At 45.6% G+C, this 17,805-nt stretch overlaps 1 protein-coding gene across 1 annotated transcript; it reads right to left on the reverse strand.

Annotated features, from left to right (window-relative positions):
* Positions 1-972: 972 nt before the first annotated feature.
* Il36b (interleukin 36 beta) lies at positions 973-5,778 on the reverse strand. Its single transcript, XM_041674888.1, has 4 exons — positions 5,697-5,778; positions 3,805-3,912; positions 1,946-2,085; positions 973-1,185 (listed from the first exon to the last, which is right to left on the reverse strand). Exons 1-4 carry the CDS (start codon positions 5,776-5,778, stop codon positions 973-975), a joined length of 543 nt encoding a protein of 180 aa, XP_041530822.1.
* Positions 5,779-17,805: the final 12,027 nt, after the last annotated feature.

Consider the following 17,805-nt stretch of genomic DNA (forward strand, 5'->3'; position numbering starts at 1 on the left):
CACAATAGAGTCTCTCCCACATCCTCCAACTCTGGGTAGCCTGCACCAGGCCACAGCTGATGACCTGAAGTGGCCATGCGGGACCCGGTGCATAGATGAGAGATGCTGCTGCTGAGCCAGTGCCTCCTCCCTCCCACTGTCACCCTTATAGCCACCATGGGGAAGCCAGAGATGATGCTGCCACCACCCAAGCCCCAGCTGCAGCGAGAAACTCAGCATCAGAGAGAATGGCTGTATCTCCAGAGATGGTGGCGGCTGCCAGCACCAGCAGGACCATGAAGCAGCTTGAAGGAAGGGTCCTTATTCCAACCTTGGGTCAACAGACCCAGTCTGCAACATGGAGCCTCTACTTCTGTGGAGTTGCCCGAGGACTGTCGGCATAAAGGTCATACCATGTGAACCAGCAGCAGCCTGGAGCTCTAGTGGATCCTGTCCCCAGACACCCTGCCCAGCTGAAGGATTCTCCTGGCTTTGAGCAACAACAGGATATCCATAATAAAAGCATATACTGTGTGTCAAATTATTAACTGATAATGTTCTGAATCTGTCGTGATCATCAAGACACATAAAATCTTCTTTTATATTGCTTCATTCTTGGTATTTATCTTTCAGGCATTTATCATATTTACAATAAGCATATGTAAAGTTAAGAAGGAAGAATTTTTCACTGGAATCCACACCTCTGCCCCATGGGATGCTGTGAGAACAGGGAGGGAGAATTGCATGTAAGTCTCTGACTTGACTGTACTTGGTAGCTGAATGGATGGTGGGACGAGATCAGAAAAGGATAAAAGTGATTCTTGGGCTTCACACTGGACTGATGTTCAGATGAGTGACACTTCAATGTGTGTTCTGGTGCAGAGGTGACATTGTGGTCTTTTACGATGCCTTGCTGTGTTTCCAAGTAAAGGATTCTCCATCCGGTTGCTTCTTTGTCCTGGACTCAGCCACACATATGGGCCATGCTGGACTTTAATCTTCAGCCTCTAAGTAGAAGTTGGTACTGGTAGTTTCACCCCTCTGTTGTGTGAGGGTGACTTTCTGCCTTGCCATGGCAGGGGTGGCTATGAACCAGCCAGGATAGGAGACTGACTGGAAGGCAGAAGTAGAACCCTCTCTGCTGTGGTAGAAGAGAAAGTCTTTCTGTGCTTTGCCCTCTTTGTATATTTCCATGATGCTTACATCCTAGGGTAAGAAAGAGATTATTAATGAGGATGACCAGGGAGAGGGGCTACAGTAACTGAGCACTGAGTGCACAACATGGGAGTAACTGCTGTGCCCAATAGGAGGGACATGGGTTAGGGATACAGGCAGAAGAAAAGATAGCAAGCTATCTACCCAGGCACCTACTAGTTTCCAAATAGCCTGGCTTTTCCCCAGAGTCCCATCATACAAGGGACTGATTCTTTGAGGTATGGAACTCCCTGGAAGAGAATGGCGTAGAGGGAGAGGGCTTCTGGTATACACCCATCTACAGTTTTGTGCCAGCCAGCCTGAATACTCAACCTCTGAGTGAATTTATGTATTACAATTTCCATCATTAGCAAGGGATGAGACTTTTAACTATATATCTTTTCTTTTAGCACACAGAAAACTTCAGATTAGCATTCCTTTGCCTAAGTGTGGCTTATTAGCATCTCTGATGTTATTTAGGAGGAAGTTACTCAGGACTAAGAATGGAGAAGTCACTGTTCCTTCACTTTCAGAAACATTTCCATGGGTTTGATGCTCTGGTTTTCACTTTAATTCCCAAATCTGGGGTTTAAAAAGATGCTGTATAACTCAGTGGTATTGTTATTTATCGGGAGACTGGCCAAGTAAGGGCTCCTTTCTTACTCTGAAGAGTGCAACCTTGCAGGGATATCAATTTTATTCTGTAAACTGATAAGCTACCTTAAATAAAAATCTATCTGGTATACCTCCCCTACCAGCTGCAGGTACTCACCTTAAGCTCCAAAGTCGGTGTGCCCCCGATTTCAGCGCAGAAGAGGCAAAGTTTCTCACCCTTGATTCCCAGAAAAACTAGATTACCTTTTTCAATATCTTGGAATTCTTGATCTCTACATGCTATCAAGTTAAGAATGACTGGAAACACAATAAAAAATGGGGACAATGTCAGGCTTTGAAAGAAATTCAATCTTTTGACCCACACCCTGTCAACCCTCCCAATCATCATCATCATTTCCTCCTTCAAAGCTCCCACATTAGCCACATAACAGGGAATACTGGTTGCTATCCTGGGACCAGTTTCTTTTTGCTTCTTGATACCAGAACCTCGGTTGTCACTTGGGCACATTGTTTCCCAAAAATTAAAATAAGATATAGTCATGCACTTATTGTGGTTCATGATATATGAGTAGAGGTATCCTGGGGGTCTCTACAAGGTTCCTTAAGAGACTAGACTCACCTGGAAATACTTCATCTGTCACATCCTGTTACCTATACCAAACACTTAAGTGATAGCTTACGCAAACCTGAGGTTGGTGAATCAGAAAGGAGACTCTTTGATCTCTGGTGGCATCATGGAACCAACATGGAACCCAGCCTGGCCCAGCCCACTGGTTATATATATATATATAGATATAGATATATAGATATATAGATATATAGATATATATATATATATATGAAACAAACCATTATCTTACTTTAGTTCTTGTTGTGTGAATTTTCTATCATTCTTGGTTGGAATTAATTATCCAATAATTTAGGAAGAATTTTCCAAGAGTTTAGACATTTTGTATCTATTTCTTGGCATAGGACAGGAAACAAACCCATTTGACAAACTATTTATTAACTATTCACCTAAGACAAAGCACGATGAGGACATTGAATATTTGGTTTAGGGCAAGATATGACATACTTCCCTCAAAGTCCCATATAATGAAAACTTGAACATCACCTGGGGGCACTATTGAAGCAGGATCAGATCATGAAAGTCCTAACTTCATCAATGGATTAATCCATTCATGAGTTCACAGCTGAATGAGTTATTGGATACCAGACCTATTAGTGATGTTCCTTTAAGGCAAGAAGGTTAAAACCTCCTCCCAACTTTCTGTCTACCACGAGGATAGCAGCTCTTTTCCACCATACCATGTGTCTGTCTTGACAGATACCTAAAAAAATCAGTGGAGCCAGCAGAAGGCTCTGAAAACTCTGAACTTAGTCACCCAAATCAATCTTTAAGTATTTTTGAAGCTATTTTTGGTGGTGGTAAGGATAGGCTGTAGTACTAGTGAAAATCTGGCTCCCACAAATGATAGAAGGAAGAGAAAGATGGAGTGAAGAGCAAGCTTCGGTACTGAGGCTGGGGATATGATATGGGAGGTCTCTCTGTGATGGGCAAGGTTAAGAGGGGGATTAAACAAAACATGGAAGTTTTAAAGAAATGAGATAAGGCTGAGATGGGTTTCCTTCTGACGGGAAGAAGGAATTTTTCACCATCATTAGAAGAGGAGATATGGAAAGAGAAGAACATGTAATTTTGACAGTGGAAAGATGGGCGGGTTTGAATCTACAGATATGGGTATGGTTGGTTGGAATTTAAAGGAATGCCTTTCTAAAAGAAACTTGGTGACTGTTACACCATTCTCTCCTATTGGAGGATGCTTTCATGAGGGTAAGTGCGCTGTTGTTTCTATGTATACATCTTCCTTTGTAGCATGGGGCTGTCTCTTTATCCTTGCTTGTCCTCTGAACATCAAGTAGGTAAGGAAGGCACAAGACTTATGCAGGCCGATGTCCACTCGCAGTGGGTCTGATGCATCTTCAAGAGTAACAGTCCCCTCTCATGTCACTTACCAGGCTTGACATTGCTGCTAGCAGGCACCGCTATTAGAGTATTTCCTGCCAGGACCCACACCATCTGTTGGGAGTCATAGATCCTGTAGGTTCTGGGAAATTCCTGACCTGCCAGATAACAAGACACAGGTGTGGGTATAATTGGCTTTAAGGTTTGAGCTCATTCTAATAACAACAAACTGTGAATTTCTGTGACAGACATTGTTCTGAGAAGAAATGGCCACAGGAAGGGAAATAGGGCAGGGATGGGTTACAGATCGAGGCACAGAGAAGAACTGGGTACATTCCTGGTTGCAGGAGATGCATGACGCTTGCCACTTCTTCTGGGGTTACTTTTTCCTGGTTTATAAAGTCTCCACATAACAACACCAACCAAGACTACTTAAATCTGTCATCAGTGTGTATGTGTAATATCTAATCATCTTAATCAAAATAAATAACGCAATTCATTTTTAACATAATCCTTTATTGATTTTTTGGAAATTCCGCAGCATGCACCCCAATCCCGCTCTCTTCCCAGTTCCTCCATATCTGCCCCTCACTTCTACAGCATTGCCCCCGCAAACCTAATTCAAAACCAAAAACTCAGGGCGCTCCGACATCTTTCCAACACCTCCTTCCTGCATCCCAGTTACTTGGGAGCTGCAGTATGTCACAATGTGCACCCTTCTGTCCGATCAGCCCCACCCACAAATATTCATTGCGACGAGTCATTGGTCTGGTTCAAGGCTTCTGTTCCCTGCCACACCGTCATCATCCCTGGGCCCTCATTGAAACTCCTCCCGGATATCCTGTTGTTGCCCCGAGTCATGCAGATTCTGTGGTTATCCTTCCACAGGACCGGGCTCACACGGATGCCTGGGGTCTAGACCACATCCTGTAGCCATGTTGGTGTCTGAGGGCCGTACTGCCACTGAGGCTGTGGTAAAGCTGCTGCTAGGACCTTATCTGGGTCTGTGGCCCTACAGCAGTCAGGGGCGGTGTTGATGTATGTGGCTCCTGATACCATAGAAGCTACTGCTGATGCCAGGGGTCTGCCCACAGCCTGCGACCTTGTTGATGTCCGAGGGACTCACTGGAACTTGGGCCACGCCAATCTGAATAGCCTGTGCTGCCACGTGGGGCTATGGTGACATCCAAACCAGACTGCTACCGAGGACCATGTTTGGGTCTGAGTTTGGAATCTATGCTCATGCTAGTGTCTGAGAGCCATGCCACTACCAGGGCCAGGCCTATCTGGGTGGCCTGCACAGTCACATGGTGCCATCCGGGCCCATTCTACCACAGTGGGTCATGTCTGGGTCAGTGGCCCAAAGGCAGCCAAGATCAGGGCTGATAGTGAAGGGCTTGTGTTACCACAGGGGGTCATAGGGACTATGTGTGCTGAAATCTGAGGGCTGTGCTGAACCATCCCTGCCCCTTACTAGCCCTGGGGATAGCTGGCCCTGCCCCTTGCTGGACCCTGTAGCAGGACAACTGACCCTACCCATTATGGGAGAGCTGACACCCCCCTCTCTCCACCCCACCCCTCACCACAGGTAAGAGTGAGCTGGCTCCAATGGTTTGGGCCTAGGAGAGTTGTCCCTGCCCCTCGCCTGAGGGGGTGGGGTCGCATTGGCCAGGACCAACCAGCTTAGCTACCACCCAGACCCTTGAGCTGGCCTACCCTAGCATATGCCCCATCAATGGCTTGCTGCAGTGTGTGAAGGAACAACAATCTAAATGTAACTAACAAGAAAGGAATTAGGTGCCTTGAGATTTTAATACGTAGATTTCTGAGTATTTCAGCCAGAGCAAAGAGATTCGTGGGTTAAGAAAGTGAAACAGGCCCCTTAGACCCTTCGGTGAGAGCAAACGGAGACGGTCCAAACAGGTTTGTGATTCACACTTACTTTCTTTGTGGATATTACTTTCTGAATCTTCAAAGCTTTCTTGAGGAGGATAACGTACTTTAGATTGTGGAGAGAAGGCCATCGTTGCCTGGCCATGAGAAAGAAAAAGAAACTTATTCTTCTCTTATATGCTCCTAGAATTTTATGAAAATTTCTTTAGTAAAAGCCTCCCTAAGCCCTCACCCCATATACACATTAAGATGTCTTGATGAATTATCTGTGGTGTTTACATGTGTTGAGTATTTTATTTGTCTGTGCGCATGTGCACCAAGTGTGTGCCTGTTGTCTGTGGAGGTCAGAAGAGAAAGCCTGATCCTCTGGAACTGGAGTTGTAGACAGTTGTGAGCTGCCCAGTGTGGTCCTCTGCAAGAGCAGCAAGTGCCCTTAAGCACTGAACCATCTTTCTGGCACCCAGGCTGATGTTTTAAAGTGTACCTAGACAGAACGTATTTCAAGGCCAGCAAGCCATGAGAAGACGCTCCCAGCCCTTTAGTGACTGGTGTGGTACTAGGTCTCCAGGTGGTGATGGCTTTGAAATGCCATCTGCCACCACATCTGGAGGGTGAGGACGTTCCATCACCCCAGGTGCCTTCTTGTGCATTGAATCATCAGACTTAGAACAGAGTAAGGTGTGCTGCCCACCCCTGTTCTAGCTCCCCACAGCTAGGGGATGGCTACACTTCCTGCTCTTCCGTCAGAAAACCCACCCCTCTGACTTGTGTATCCCTTTGCTCTCCATTCAGAGAAGCACCTCCAAGATTCTGCATGTGAACATCCACGGCCACATCACAAGTCTCTCAAACATCTCTAGAGATATTTGATTCTGAGATTCTGCTTAATAGCACAAGATCTACGAAAGTCCACAGTCTCTTACCATGAGAACCCATAGTTCACGGTCCTCCTGGTCCAAGAGCCTCAGTGCCTCACATGAGAGTTGTCTAAAAGCAGAAATAAGCAAAAATGCAAGCAGCATTTTTATTATAAGCAACTCTAATTTCTCTGATACCTTGTACCTCGGGTCAAGGCCCCCAGAAGCACCCGGGGCTAGACAGAAAGCAGTGAAAGGTCTCTCTCAGAAGGCTCGAAATAGCAGAAATTACCTTGGTCCAAAGAGGTTCTTGTCTCTGGAATCAAACGTTTGGCTGCAGCTGGATCTGCAGGCACTGAGAGCTTGCCCGGGACTACGGAGCTTTTAATTAGCCAGGCAGCAGCCCTGTCGCCTGACCCTGGGTGTGCCCACTTTAGCAAGAAGGCTGAGCCAGGCAAGGAGGACCTGTGAGCCCTTGGAGGGGAGGCAGGGAGGCAATACAGGTATAACTGGTCTGGGCTCCTGGAGAAACAAAAGCAGAACCCACACAAGAAAACAACAGGGAAGAAATGCACAGGCTAGAAGTGGAGTCACAGAGGAAGACATGGGCTCTGGACTTGAGGCAGAGGTGTGGCTGTCTTGACTCAGTGAGCAGCATGACAACAAAGTGCTATTTGCCTGGCAAAAGTAAATATGTAAATGTGATATGTAAATATGTTAATATGAATGTGAATATGTAAATGTGAATGCAAATATGTAAACATGGCAAATCTCAGTCCTGATCTCATGAGTTTACATATTTAGTGTGCTACAGCTCGGGAGAGCTTCTTCTGTTTCTGATAAAGACGTCAGGGCTCTCCTTTCCTGAATAATCTTTTTTTTTTCCTTTTTTTTCTTTTTCTTTAAATTTATTTATTTATTAAGGATTTCTGCCTCCTTCCCGCCACGGCCTCCCATTTCCCTCCCCCTCCTCTGATCAAGTCCCCCTCCCTCATCAGCTCGAAGAGCAATCAGGGTTACCAAGGCCAGTTGGCCTGGGTCTGAAAAAGCATGGGATAAAACCGGACTTGCTGAACATAGCAGACAATGAAGACTACTGAGAACTCAAGAACAATGGCAATGGGTTTTTGATCCTACTGCACGTACTGGCTTTGGGGGAGCCTAGGCAGTTTGGACGCTCACCTTACTAGACCTGGATGGAGGTGGGCGGTCCTTGGACTTCCTCCTGAATAATCTTTTATTCCTCTCAACAGTCCTTTACAGGCTAGTAGTCCTTCTCACAGAAGAAAACCAGCTCAGAGAGAAGACAGAAAAGCCACTTAGCCAGTCACACTGCCCAGCCAAGTGTGAAGCCTTCTGCTCTTGGGTGCCCTGTGATATGTTCATTTATGGTCTTGATCTTCTCCATACTGTATTAGAAATACCCAGGAGGCCTTGGGCTTCACTCTGTGCCCAGGGAGCAGATGTAGATGCTATGAAGGATACTCGGGGTTGTGAGCTCCTAACTATGTAGCATGCGTCTGATGCAGCCCAGACATTGATAACAGGAGGAAAACGTCACTCCTGGAATAATACTGTGGATCAGTGCTAAACACTAAAAGAACCCTGCTCAATTTGTTCAAAATTTCACTCTCTGATATTCCGCATTTGGGGATTCCCAAGTGTGGGTCATGGTTATATTCTCTGAAATCTGCCATTAAGTCTTCCCCTTGGAATCTTGCCATGGTCCCTAACTAGTGTCCCTGTCTGGCCCTAGGTCTGTGCCCACTTAACCGAGAAACCTGGGCTGGCACAGAAGACCTGGGAAGATTTGAAAGGGAAGCAGGGAGACCATGCAGGTGTGAGGGCTCTGGGCTTCTGGAGAAAAGAAAGCAGAGAAAACACCAAGAAACTGCTTTTTCCTGGACTTCAATGTCCACCCAGCTGTGACCAGGATAAGACAGAAATACAGTCACATCGCCTTCCTGTTCAAAACTCTCTAATGGTGTCAGTTCAGCGTTGGACACTCAGAACCCTTGAACTGGTCACCCCAGCCCACAGGACCCGCCCCTTCCTTTCCCGCTGCTACCTCAGGATTTCCCTGGCTTCAGTACACACTGGACAGGTGCCAATTCTCCCAGATTGGTCCTGCTTGGGCCACTGGGTGTCTACCCAGGTCTTGCTTTTTCTGAAAACAACCTAACCATCACAGGGTTTTTAAAACAGGGCACATAGATGAAAGTGAAATGGTTCTGATACCATATAAATACCGAATGAAAGAACATTGCACTGGCTTTATCAGTGCTAGGAAAGATTTACAGGGATGAAGACGAGCAATCCGCAATGCTGTGTCAAACCTCCCAAACATGAACGATTCAGCATGTGTACTTGCCTCATCATACAGCTTCAAATTATATGATTCAAAAACCGGTGGGGCTAAAAGAACAAATAGACTTCCCTTCAATTCCCTTTGTGAACTGAACACTCCTTGATCCACAGTTAATAGAACAAGCAGCAAGGAATGTTGATGAGATAAGATACCGACCTGAGCAATGCTTTTTGCTGACTTGACCGACGTGTTATTTGTACAACAGTTTACCTGACAACAAAAAGAAGCATCCCAGTCCTGGGGACAGGAGTGAGGACAACACAGAAGCAGAAGGCATGGGGAGGGCTAAATAAGACTGAGAATATTTGAAAAATCCATAGGGAGTCATAGTAGTTTATGGTTACACAAATTGCATAAAACATGTAGGTCTGTGTATAGGTGTATGTTAATGTGTGTATATGTATATAATTTAAATGAGGTTATATTACTTAGGGTGACAGTACTCCCCCCAAAACCATAGACTATCTAGCAAAGCCCCCCTATGCTAGGCATGGGAATCCTTCTTTCAAGTTGTTGGTCAGGAGAATCTAAGAGACTCCTAAAACATTGGTCATTACCATTGCTTGGGGCCTTCCAGAGAAAGAAGGAAAGATCGCATGCTGAAGATATTGTACGCTTCAGCCAGAGGACTTGGAGGAAGCCATCTAGACCTGGCCTGGAAGCCTTGGCTCTCAGTATTGGAAGGAGTCTTGTAAGCTACAAAGAGATAAAAGTATTCAATAGCCCTACTTGGCTATAATGCCCAGAACCACGATGCCCAGCATGATGAGATATTCCAAAAGATGTAATAGCTGTGTTCATATACTGGGGGCAACCAACAGCCACCAAACTGGACTGAAGACCTGCTCGATAGGAGGAAATGCATGCCTGATGCTGTAAATTTAGCCAGCTACCTGTGATTGGTTGATGCCATGGACCCTACCATTCCTAACTGCATTCTAAATATGTCCTTATATCCACAGATAAGAGCCTCAACCTTCACCAAAAAAAAAAAAAAGCCTGTTTTTGCACCAGATGGAGACCATCACAGAAATCTTTAACTGGTCAAAAGGCAGAGAACAACGGACTGCGGGGTACCAGTCCTCAACTGACATATTCACAACATAAACCTACACTTAAGGCTCAGGGACCTCACAGGAGAGAGAGGCAGAAGAGCCGGAGGACAAGGATGTCTGCTGCAAGATTGTCTCTTTCAAAAAAAGTGGGCATCAAGTGGGGGACTAAAGAGAAGGGGTGTATCCAGGAGGAAGTCAGGCAGAGGAATGGGCATTGAATATGATCGAGACATGCTGTATTAAATTCACAAAAATTGATTAAAATATATTATTAAAATAAAATGTTTAAGTCAGGTGGTGGTGGTGACACAAAGCTTTAATCCCAGCACTCAAGAGGCAGAGACAGATGGATCTCTGAGTTCAAAGCCAGCCTGATCTACAGAGGCAGCTCCTGGACAGCCAAGGCTACACAAAGAATCCCTTTCTCAATAAACATATAAATACATAAGTACACAATAAAATAACTTTTAATGTAAATAAAAATACCATAGAATCTAGCAATTCCATTTCTGGATATATGTTTGGGACTGTGGACCTCCAGACCCTGAATTTCCTGTGACCCCTTGCCTACTTGGAGTAAACAACTTGTTTTCCTGTACCTGCAGCTGCTCTGAGCACAAGACCCTCAGGAGTTCCTGATTGCAGGGGAGTGGTTTCTGGTGGGTTTGCAGCTGCGAGTTAGGGTGTAGCCACTAGTCAAGGATCCCTATATAAGTTGCCCTGTAACACAATAAAGGGGTGTTCTTGCTGCAAGGATGACCTCTCTCTCTCTCTCTCTCTCTCTCTCTCTCTCTCTCTCTCTCTCTCTGTGTGTGTGTGTGTGTGTGTGTGTGTGTGTGTGTGTGTGTGTGTTTCAATCTCTAGTCCCTTGCCTGGCTCATGAACCATACCGTACCATAGAGCACAGAGGGTGTAGAACAGGCATAGAGTATTCTGAAGTATTTTATAGTGCGTTAGAAGTGTAGGCTCACAGCAAGATCGGGAACTAGGGACACGCTGAGAAACTGCCCTCCGGAAGACTGGCCAGCCGGTCAGTAATAACGAGGAGCCAGGAGGGTGAACTGAAGGCCTCCAAAAGAACGGAAGTCTTTAAAAAGACAAAAAATAGACAGATTAAAAGGAGTAAAAAAAAAAAGAATGTGCACAGAAGATTTGGATTATGTATGCTATTGTGTTTAATTTTTTGACTGGAGAGAGACATTTGATTCTGGAAATTGCTTTAAAAAAGGGTACTTTGGGCCGGGCGGTGGTGGCGCACGCCTTTAATCCCAGCACTCGGGAGGCAGAGGCAGGCGGATCTCTGTGAGTTCGAGGCCAGCCTGGTCTACAAGAGCTAGTTCCAGGACAGGAACCAAAAGCTACGGAGAAACCCTGTCTCGAAAAATAAAAAAAAAAAAAAAAAAAAAAAAAAAAAAAAAAAAAAGGGTACTTTGACTTTAAAATTTGGGTCTAGGGATTTGGTGCTTTGGAAAAGAATTTCTGCCAGGACAGGCTCCAAAGCTACAGAGAAACCCTGTCTCAAAAACTGAACCAAAAAAAAAAAAAAAAGAAAGAAAGAAAGAAAGAAAGGAAAAAAAGGGAAAAACAAAAAATATATTAAGATACTTTGTTCAAATATGCCATAATAGTATCTAGTACCTTGATTAAAATTTGTTTTATTAAAAAGATTCTGTCATTGAGGAGTTCATAGGATGTGATGCTCCCTTACTTCCCCTTTAGAGCCAGGTCTTCCTGACAAAATCAAGAGGAGAAATTTGAAGAACCCTCAGCCATGCACCCATGAGCCCAAGCCAAGTCTTTGTGTCTAGGGGCTTGCCTGCCAGGGTGAGCTGTTCAGGTCTTTTGCAGAAAGAAATGGAAAATTAGGTACGTGACTCATTCATGTGGCTATTAGAATATGAGCTAAGGGCAGCCTCTCTAGTTTATACTGGATGATAGCGCCCTCTCCTGTTCAGTGTGAGACTGGCCGCTCAACATGCTTTTCAGTCCAGCCCACAGAGCCTGTCCAGACCAGGGTGAATGGAGCCAGACTCACGCTTTTCCTGACCCAGCAGCATTTGTCTTTATTGTGCCTAATTTCAATTTAATATTAGGTTCCTCCCAGCAATGCACAAACCGTACAATCCATGAGAGAGTCCTCGAGGTCTGGAGATTGTTGAGATATTTATTACAAGGAAAGTGCTTGGACCTGCCCCTTGGGGTCTGACCTGGATTTCGGGTTGGGACCTTAGGGTGGCCCTTTCTTTCCTTCAGTGACTCAATCAGGGAAAACGGCCTGTGGGTGCTACAGACACCGGAGCCTCGCCCATCATGTGGGCTGTCTGCACATTATGCCCAGTCCTAGCCGGTAGAACTGGCTGTTCCCCTCACCATCACTTCCCCCAACCTCCACCTACATCCCCTACTGGGCCTCGACGGTACCAGCTGAAGTGCTGTGACCCCACCCACCGGCTTCCCTCTGTCTTTCTCAAGTCTGTTCTCCAAAGCTGTTCCCTCATTCCATCCCCACGGCCCCAGACGATGATTTTATGGTATAGCTCAACAGAAGAGGGAGTAGGGATTGATAAAACATCCACTTCTGCTAACACCTCCATGCTCCCTGCCTCAGCAACATCTTTTCCATGCCTTTATTCCACAAAGCCGCCCCAATAAGGAGCCTCCCTGTCCACAAGGTAGCCTGCTGCCGTGCTGAGTGGAACCTTCTTCGTCTAAACTAGCTGTGCTGTTTTGTTGTTTCTGAAACCCCATTCTTTTCGAATAGACCTTTAGTCCTTCAGGCAGTGAGAATCTGCCAGTGATGTGCAGTTGTTCCTAGTTCTGCCCTTTACCCATCTTCATTCCCTTTAAATCTATAATCTACAAAGTTGTTTTACGTTAAGGAATATAGACTAGATGAACTGGACATGAAAGTCCACAACAGCAGGTCTACATCCTACTAAATTTATGGCCTTGGGTGACTCTTTTCTACTAAGTGGGAATCAAAACAGGTCTTGCCTTCTATGACTGATGTGCCTAGGAGCTAAGACAAGAGTTGGCTGTCCTTTAGCACAGTGCCTGGCACAGTAAACATGTAGCAAAAGTTAACCCTTCTTGTGAGAGCTTTGAAAACCTAATAGTGAATCCTGTGGTCATTTAACAGGGTGAGTTGAGTGGAGAAATTGCCCAAGCACATACAAGATGGCATCAGGTCTTGAAACCTGCCTCAGATTTAGGTCAAAGTAAGCTAGGCCTCTGCTATGTCCTCTTTAATATTTAGGATGAGTGCAGAAGCGATGGGGGGGAACCTAGGGGACAGGAAATTTGTGACCAGGATCTGCACCACCTGCAGAATCAGATCTTCATGGGCTCTGCCTCATTAGGGTCCTTTCAAGATCTCAGTGCAGAGGAAATTACCATCCTCTTTGCACAAAGACATAAAAGTTAGGCAGGGTGATGTGTTGTATAAAAAAATGAGACAAATCTCTCAAGACTGGGGTGGAAATAGAGAAGACTGCACTGGTGGCGAAGAAGTGGTGGTGAGGATGCTGGTGGTGAGGATGGTGATGAGGATGCTGGTGGTGAGGATGCTGTTGGTGAGGATGCTGGTGGTGAGGATGGTGATGAGGATGGTATTGGTGAGGATGCTGGTGGTGAGGATGGTGATGAGGATGGTATTGGTGAGGATGCTGGTGGTGAGGATGCTGGTGGTGAGGATGGTGATGAGGATGCTGGTGGTGAGGATGCTGTTGGTGAGGATGGTGATGAGGATGCTGGTGGTGAGGGTGCTGATGGTGAGGATGGTGATGATGAGGATGGTATTGGTGAGGATGCTGGTGGTGAGGATGCTGGTGGTGAGGATGGTGGTGGTGAGGATGCTGGTGGTGAGGATGGTGATGAGGATGCTGTTGGTCAGGATGCTGTTGGTGAGGATGCTGGTGGTGAGGATGCTGGTGGTGAGGATGCTGGTGGTGAGGATGCTGGTGGTGAGGATGCTGGTGGTGAGGATGGTGATGAGGATGCTGGTGGTGAGGATGCTGTTGGTGAGGATGCTGGTGGTGAGGATGCTGGTGGTGAGGATGCTGGTGGTGAGGATGGTGATGAGGATGCTGGTGGTGAGGATGCTGGTGGTGAGGATGCTGGTGGTGAGGATGGTGGTGATGAGGATGCTGGTGGTGAGGATGGTGATGAGGATGCTGTTGGTGAGGATGCTGTTGGTGAGGATGCTGGTGGTGAGGATGCTGTTGGTGAGGATGCTGTTGGTGAGGATGCTGGTGGTGAGGATGCTGGTGGTGAGGATGCTGGTGGTGAGGATGCTGGTGGTGAGGATGCTGGTGGTGAGGATGGTGGTGGTGCCATCAAGGCTGGTGATGAGGATGGTAGTGATGAGGATGGTGATGAGGATGCTGTTGGTGAGGATGCTGGTGGTGAGGATGGTGGTGGTGAGGATGGTGATGAGGATGCTGTTGGTGAGGATGGTGGTGGTGAGGATGCTGGTGGTGAGGATGGTGATGAGGATGGTGGTGATGAGGATGGTGGTGATGAGGATGGTGGTGGTGAGGATGCTGTTGGTGAGGATGGTGGTGGTGAGGATGGTGATGAGGATGGTGGTGATGAGGATGGTGGTGATGAGGATGGTGGTGGTGAGGATGCTGGTGATGAGGATGCTGGTGATGAGGATGGTGATGAGGATGGTGATGATGATGGTATTGGTGAGGATGGTGGTGGTGAGGATGCTGGTGGTGAGGATGGTGATGATGAGGATGCTGGTGGTGAGGATGGTGATGATGAGGATGCTGGTGGTGAGGATGGTGATGATGAGGATGCTGGTGGTGAGGATGGTGATGATGAGGATGCTGGTGGTGAGGATGGTGATGATGAGGATGCTGGTGGTGAGGATGGTGGTGATGAGGATGCTGGTGGTGAGGATGGTGATGATGAGGATGCTGGTGGTGAGGATGCTGGTGGTGAGGATGCTGGTGGTGAGGATGATGTTCTTGGCAATAATGGTATAGCTGTTGTTCAAGTTCCTGCTACATGACAGGCACTAAGGTGGGTTTCCCCTCTGTATGCTGTGAATACCATTGTTTAATAAAGAAACTGTCTTGGGCCTGAGTAGGGAATAGAGGTAGGCAGGGAAGTGCTGGAAGGAAAAAGGCTGAGTCAGAGAGAAGCCATGGAGCCCCACCAGAGCTGGACAGAACTTTAGCTTGTAAGCCAATGCCATATGGTGATACACAGATTGAGAGAAATGGGTTAAATTAATAAGTAAGAGACAATAAGAAGGAGAGCTAATGGGCCAAGCCATGATTTTAAAAATACAGTTTCTTTGTTATTATTTTAGTTCTGGGCAGCAGGAACCAACAACCAGTTCTCTCCTCCTACAAACTGGCACCCATGTGTCCAGCTAAAATCCACTTAAAAACCTGAGAGAGCTTAAAAACAAACCCTAGACACACAAAAAAAATAGAGTTAAGCATGGTTTGGTAGCAGCATTTTCATGGCTGGGCTCTGTTTTCTAGAAGCAAGCAGAGACATGGCTCCTTTAAGAGAGGTTTTCCTGATTCAGGAGTAGCAGGGAAAAGGCAGCAGTTTTGAAATGCCAGCTTTCTGAGCCATCTGTCAGTACAACTTCTGACTCTTTCTGGAAGTCTGGCTATGGAACACTTGAATGGGGTTTGTGGGCCTGGGTGCTTGTATGCCTGCTTGGGAAAGTAACTGGGACAATGCCCATAGCTCAGCACCCCCACCCCACCTGGACAGGCAGCAGGATCAGGACTGCTAGGGATGCACAGGCAGGAGAGCATGGCAGATTCCTGCTGCTATGCACAGAGATATTTTCAGGCTGTGCAATGCTCTGCGTGGCATATCTATCCATTACTCAGATTAAAAGGGTTTATGTGCTGTATACTCATTCTTAAAGTGCTGAGGGCAGCTCCTACCTGGTGGTCCCTGAGCTGGCAGTAATGGTACCTCCACCATTTTGAAAGTGGAGAGAGGCAGAGCCAGCATCCAGAGCTGCTGCAACCAAGCTGCTTACCATTTTAAAAGCTCTTCAAGACAGTAAAGAATTTACACATACCCAATAGTGCAGAGTCAGACATAAAAGAACTCTACATGGGACACAGTGTTGGATAAATGTACACAGGCTTGGGAGAGAGAAGAAAAAGAGTAAAGAGAGTTATAAAAAATTAAGTCTTAGCCGGGCGGTGGTGGCGCACGCCGTTAATCCCAGCACTCGGGAGGCAGAGGCAGGCGGATCTCTGTGAGTTCGAGACCAGCCTGGTCTACAGAGCTAGTTCCAGGACAGGCTCCAAAGCCACAGAGAAACCCTGTCTCGAAAAACCAAAAAAAAAAAAAATTAAGTCTTAAAGAGACACAGTATAGAGAGTTGTAGATTAAAAGAAGTAAAAAATAAGCCACATAAAAGTGGAAAATTCACAGAGATTCTGGATTATGTATATTATTGTGTTTTCTTTGAACTTTTTGACTGTGAAGGAGTTACATATAGAGAGACATTTCATTGTATGGGCTGCTAAGCTAAGCCATCATGTATATGATAAAGGTATCTTGACTTCAGAATTTGGGTCTAAGGATATATTGCTTTAGAAAAGAGGTTCTTCTTTTGTTTTCACAGAGGATGAGAACCTGCAGATTCATTCCAGACTAATATGGTTTAATGGACCAAGAGCTCCTGAAAGGTTGCCTTGAACACCCCTCAAAACATGACAGTGAAACACATCTGCTCCTGGCAGCACCAATTACTTTAAGAGGAATATGGGCATTAAAGACGCTCCTTATAGAGTTGGTTAGCCATTTGGACAAGAAACTGCTCTTCCCTGAGCTACTTGATGAACTGGACATGCAGAACCCACAGAGAAATGACTGCTAAACTTGCCTAAAGGTGAGACAATCCTTTGGGGTTCTTGCTTCATGAGAGAATCTGCTAGACATTCTGTAGGACAAAGGAGAAAATGATGGACAAACTGCAAATATAGGCAGAACTGTCTTTGAAATTTCCTGCTTTGTGGAAAAGTCTTCTGGATGATGTGGGACAGTAGGCTTAAGATGGATGCTCCAATAGTACCGAAGAACTTTGGGTGACTGTCCAGGCAGCAAGAAGTCTCTGTCAGTTCTAGAGTTTTGGAAGTTGCTTACAACGCATTTCCTGTTTATTTAGGTAATACTATATCCTTCTGGAGTCTTTGATGGAGTTGATGAATTTATAAATTCATTATAGTTATAGTTTTCCTTAGTTATGATAAAAGATAAATATATATAAATATTGTAACTGTAATTCTTGCTGGATAACTATTTCATGTAATTTTAATATGTTAAATTAAAAACCTTCCTTTTTATTTAAACAGAAAAGGGAATGTGATGTCAGATTCCCCTCTGTATTCAGTGAATACCATTGGTTAATACAGAAACTGTTTGGGGCCTGCATAGGGAATAGAGGTAGACAGGGAAATGCTGGGAAGAAGAAGGTGGAGTCAGAGAGAAGCCATCTAGACCTGCCAGAGCCTGATGGAACTTTAGCTGGTAAGCCAGTGCCATGTGGCAATACACAGATTGAAAGAAATGGGTTAAATTAAGATGTAAGAGTTAGCCAATAAGAAGCTAGAGGTAATGGGCAAGCAGTGATTTAAATAATACAGTGTCTGTGTGATTATTTCAGTTCTGGGCAGCAGGAACCAACAAGCAGCTCTCTCCTCCTACAAGGCACTAAACGCATGTATTAACTCACACAATAATAGTATTATTATCATTTGTACAATCCTCACTTTATATATAAATTTGTAAAATATAAAAAGATCAGGTGATTTGGCCATTATTCTGGGAAGTGCCTAAAGTAGCCATGCAGTAAATATTTCTTTTTCGGATCACATTGTATCAGTCACA

This window comes from Microtus oregoni, unplaced genomic scaffold (assembly GCF_018167655.1).
Source record: "Microtus oregoni isolate MIOR12 unplaced genomic scaffold, Mior012 000025F_ref0000491, whole genome shotgun sequence".
Classification (NCBI taxonomy): Eukaryota; Metazoa; Chordata; class Mammalia; order Rodentia; family Cricetidae; genus Microtus; species Microtus oregoni.

What these genes read in the sequence shown, in the direction of transcription:
- Il36b (XM_041674888.1), bottom strand. Translation starts at nt 5,778, where the DNA reads ATGGCCTTCTCTCCACAATCTAAAGTACGTTATCCTCCTCAAGAAAGC. An exon ending in TAGCAGCAATGTCAAGCCTG is followed by an intron (nt 2,086 to 3,804) that starts GTAAGTGACATG and finishes TTGTGTTTCCAG; the next exon opens with TCATTCTTAACTTGATAGCA. An exon ending in CACCGACTTTGGAGCTTAAG is followed by an intron (nt 1,186 to 1,945) that starts GTGAGTACCTGC and finishes TTCTTACCCTAG; the next exon opens with GATGTAAGCATCATGGAAAT.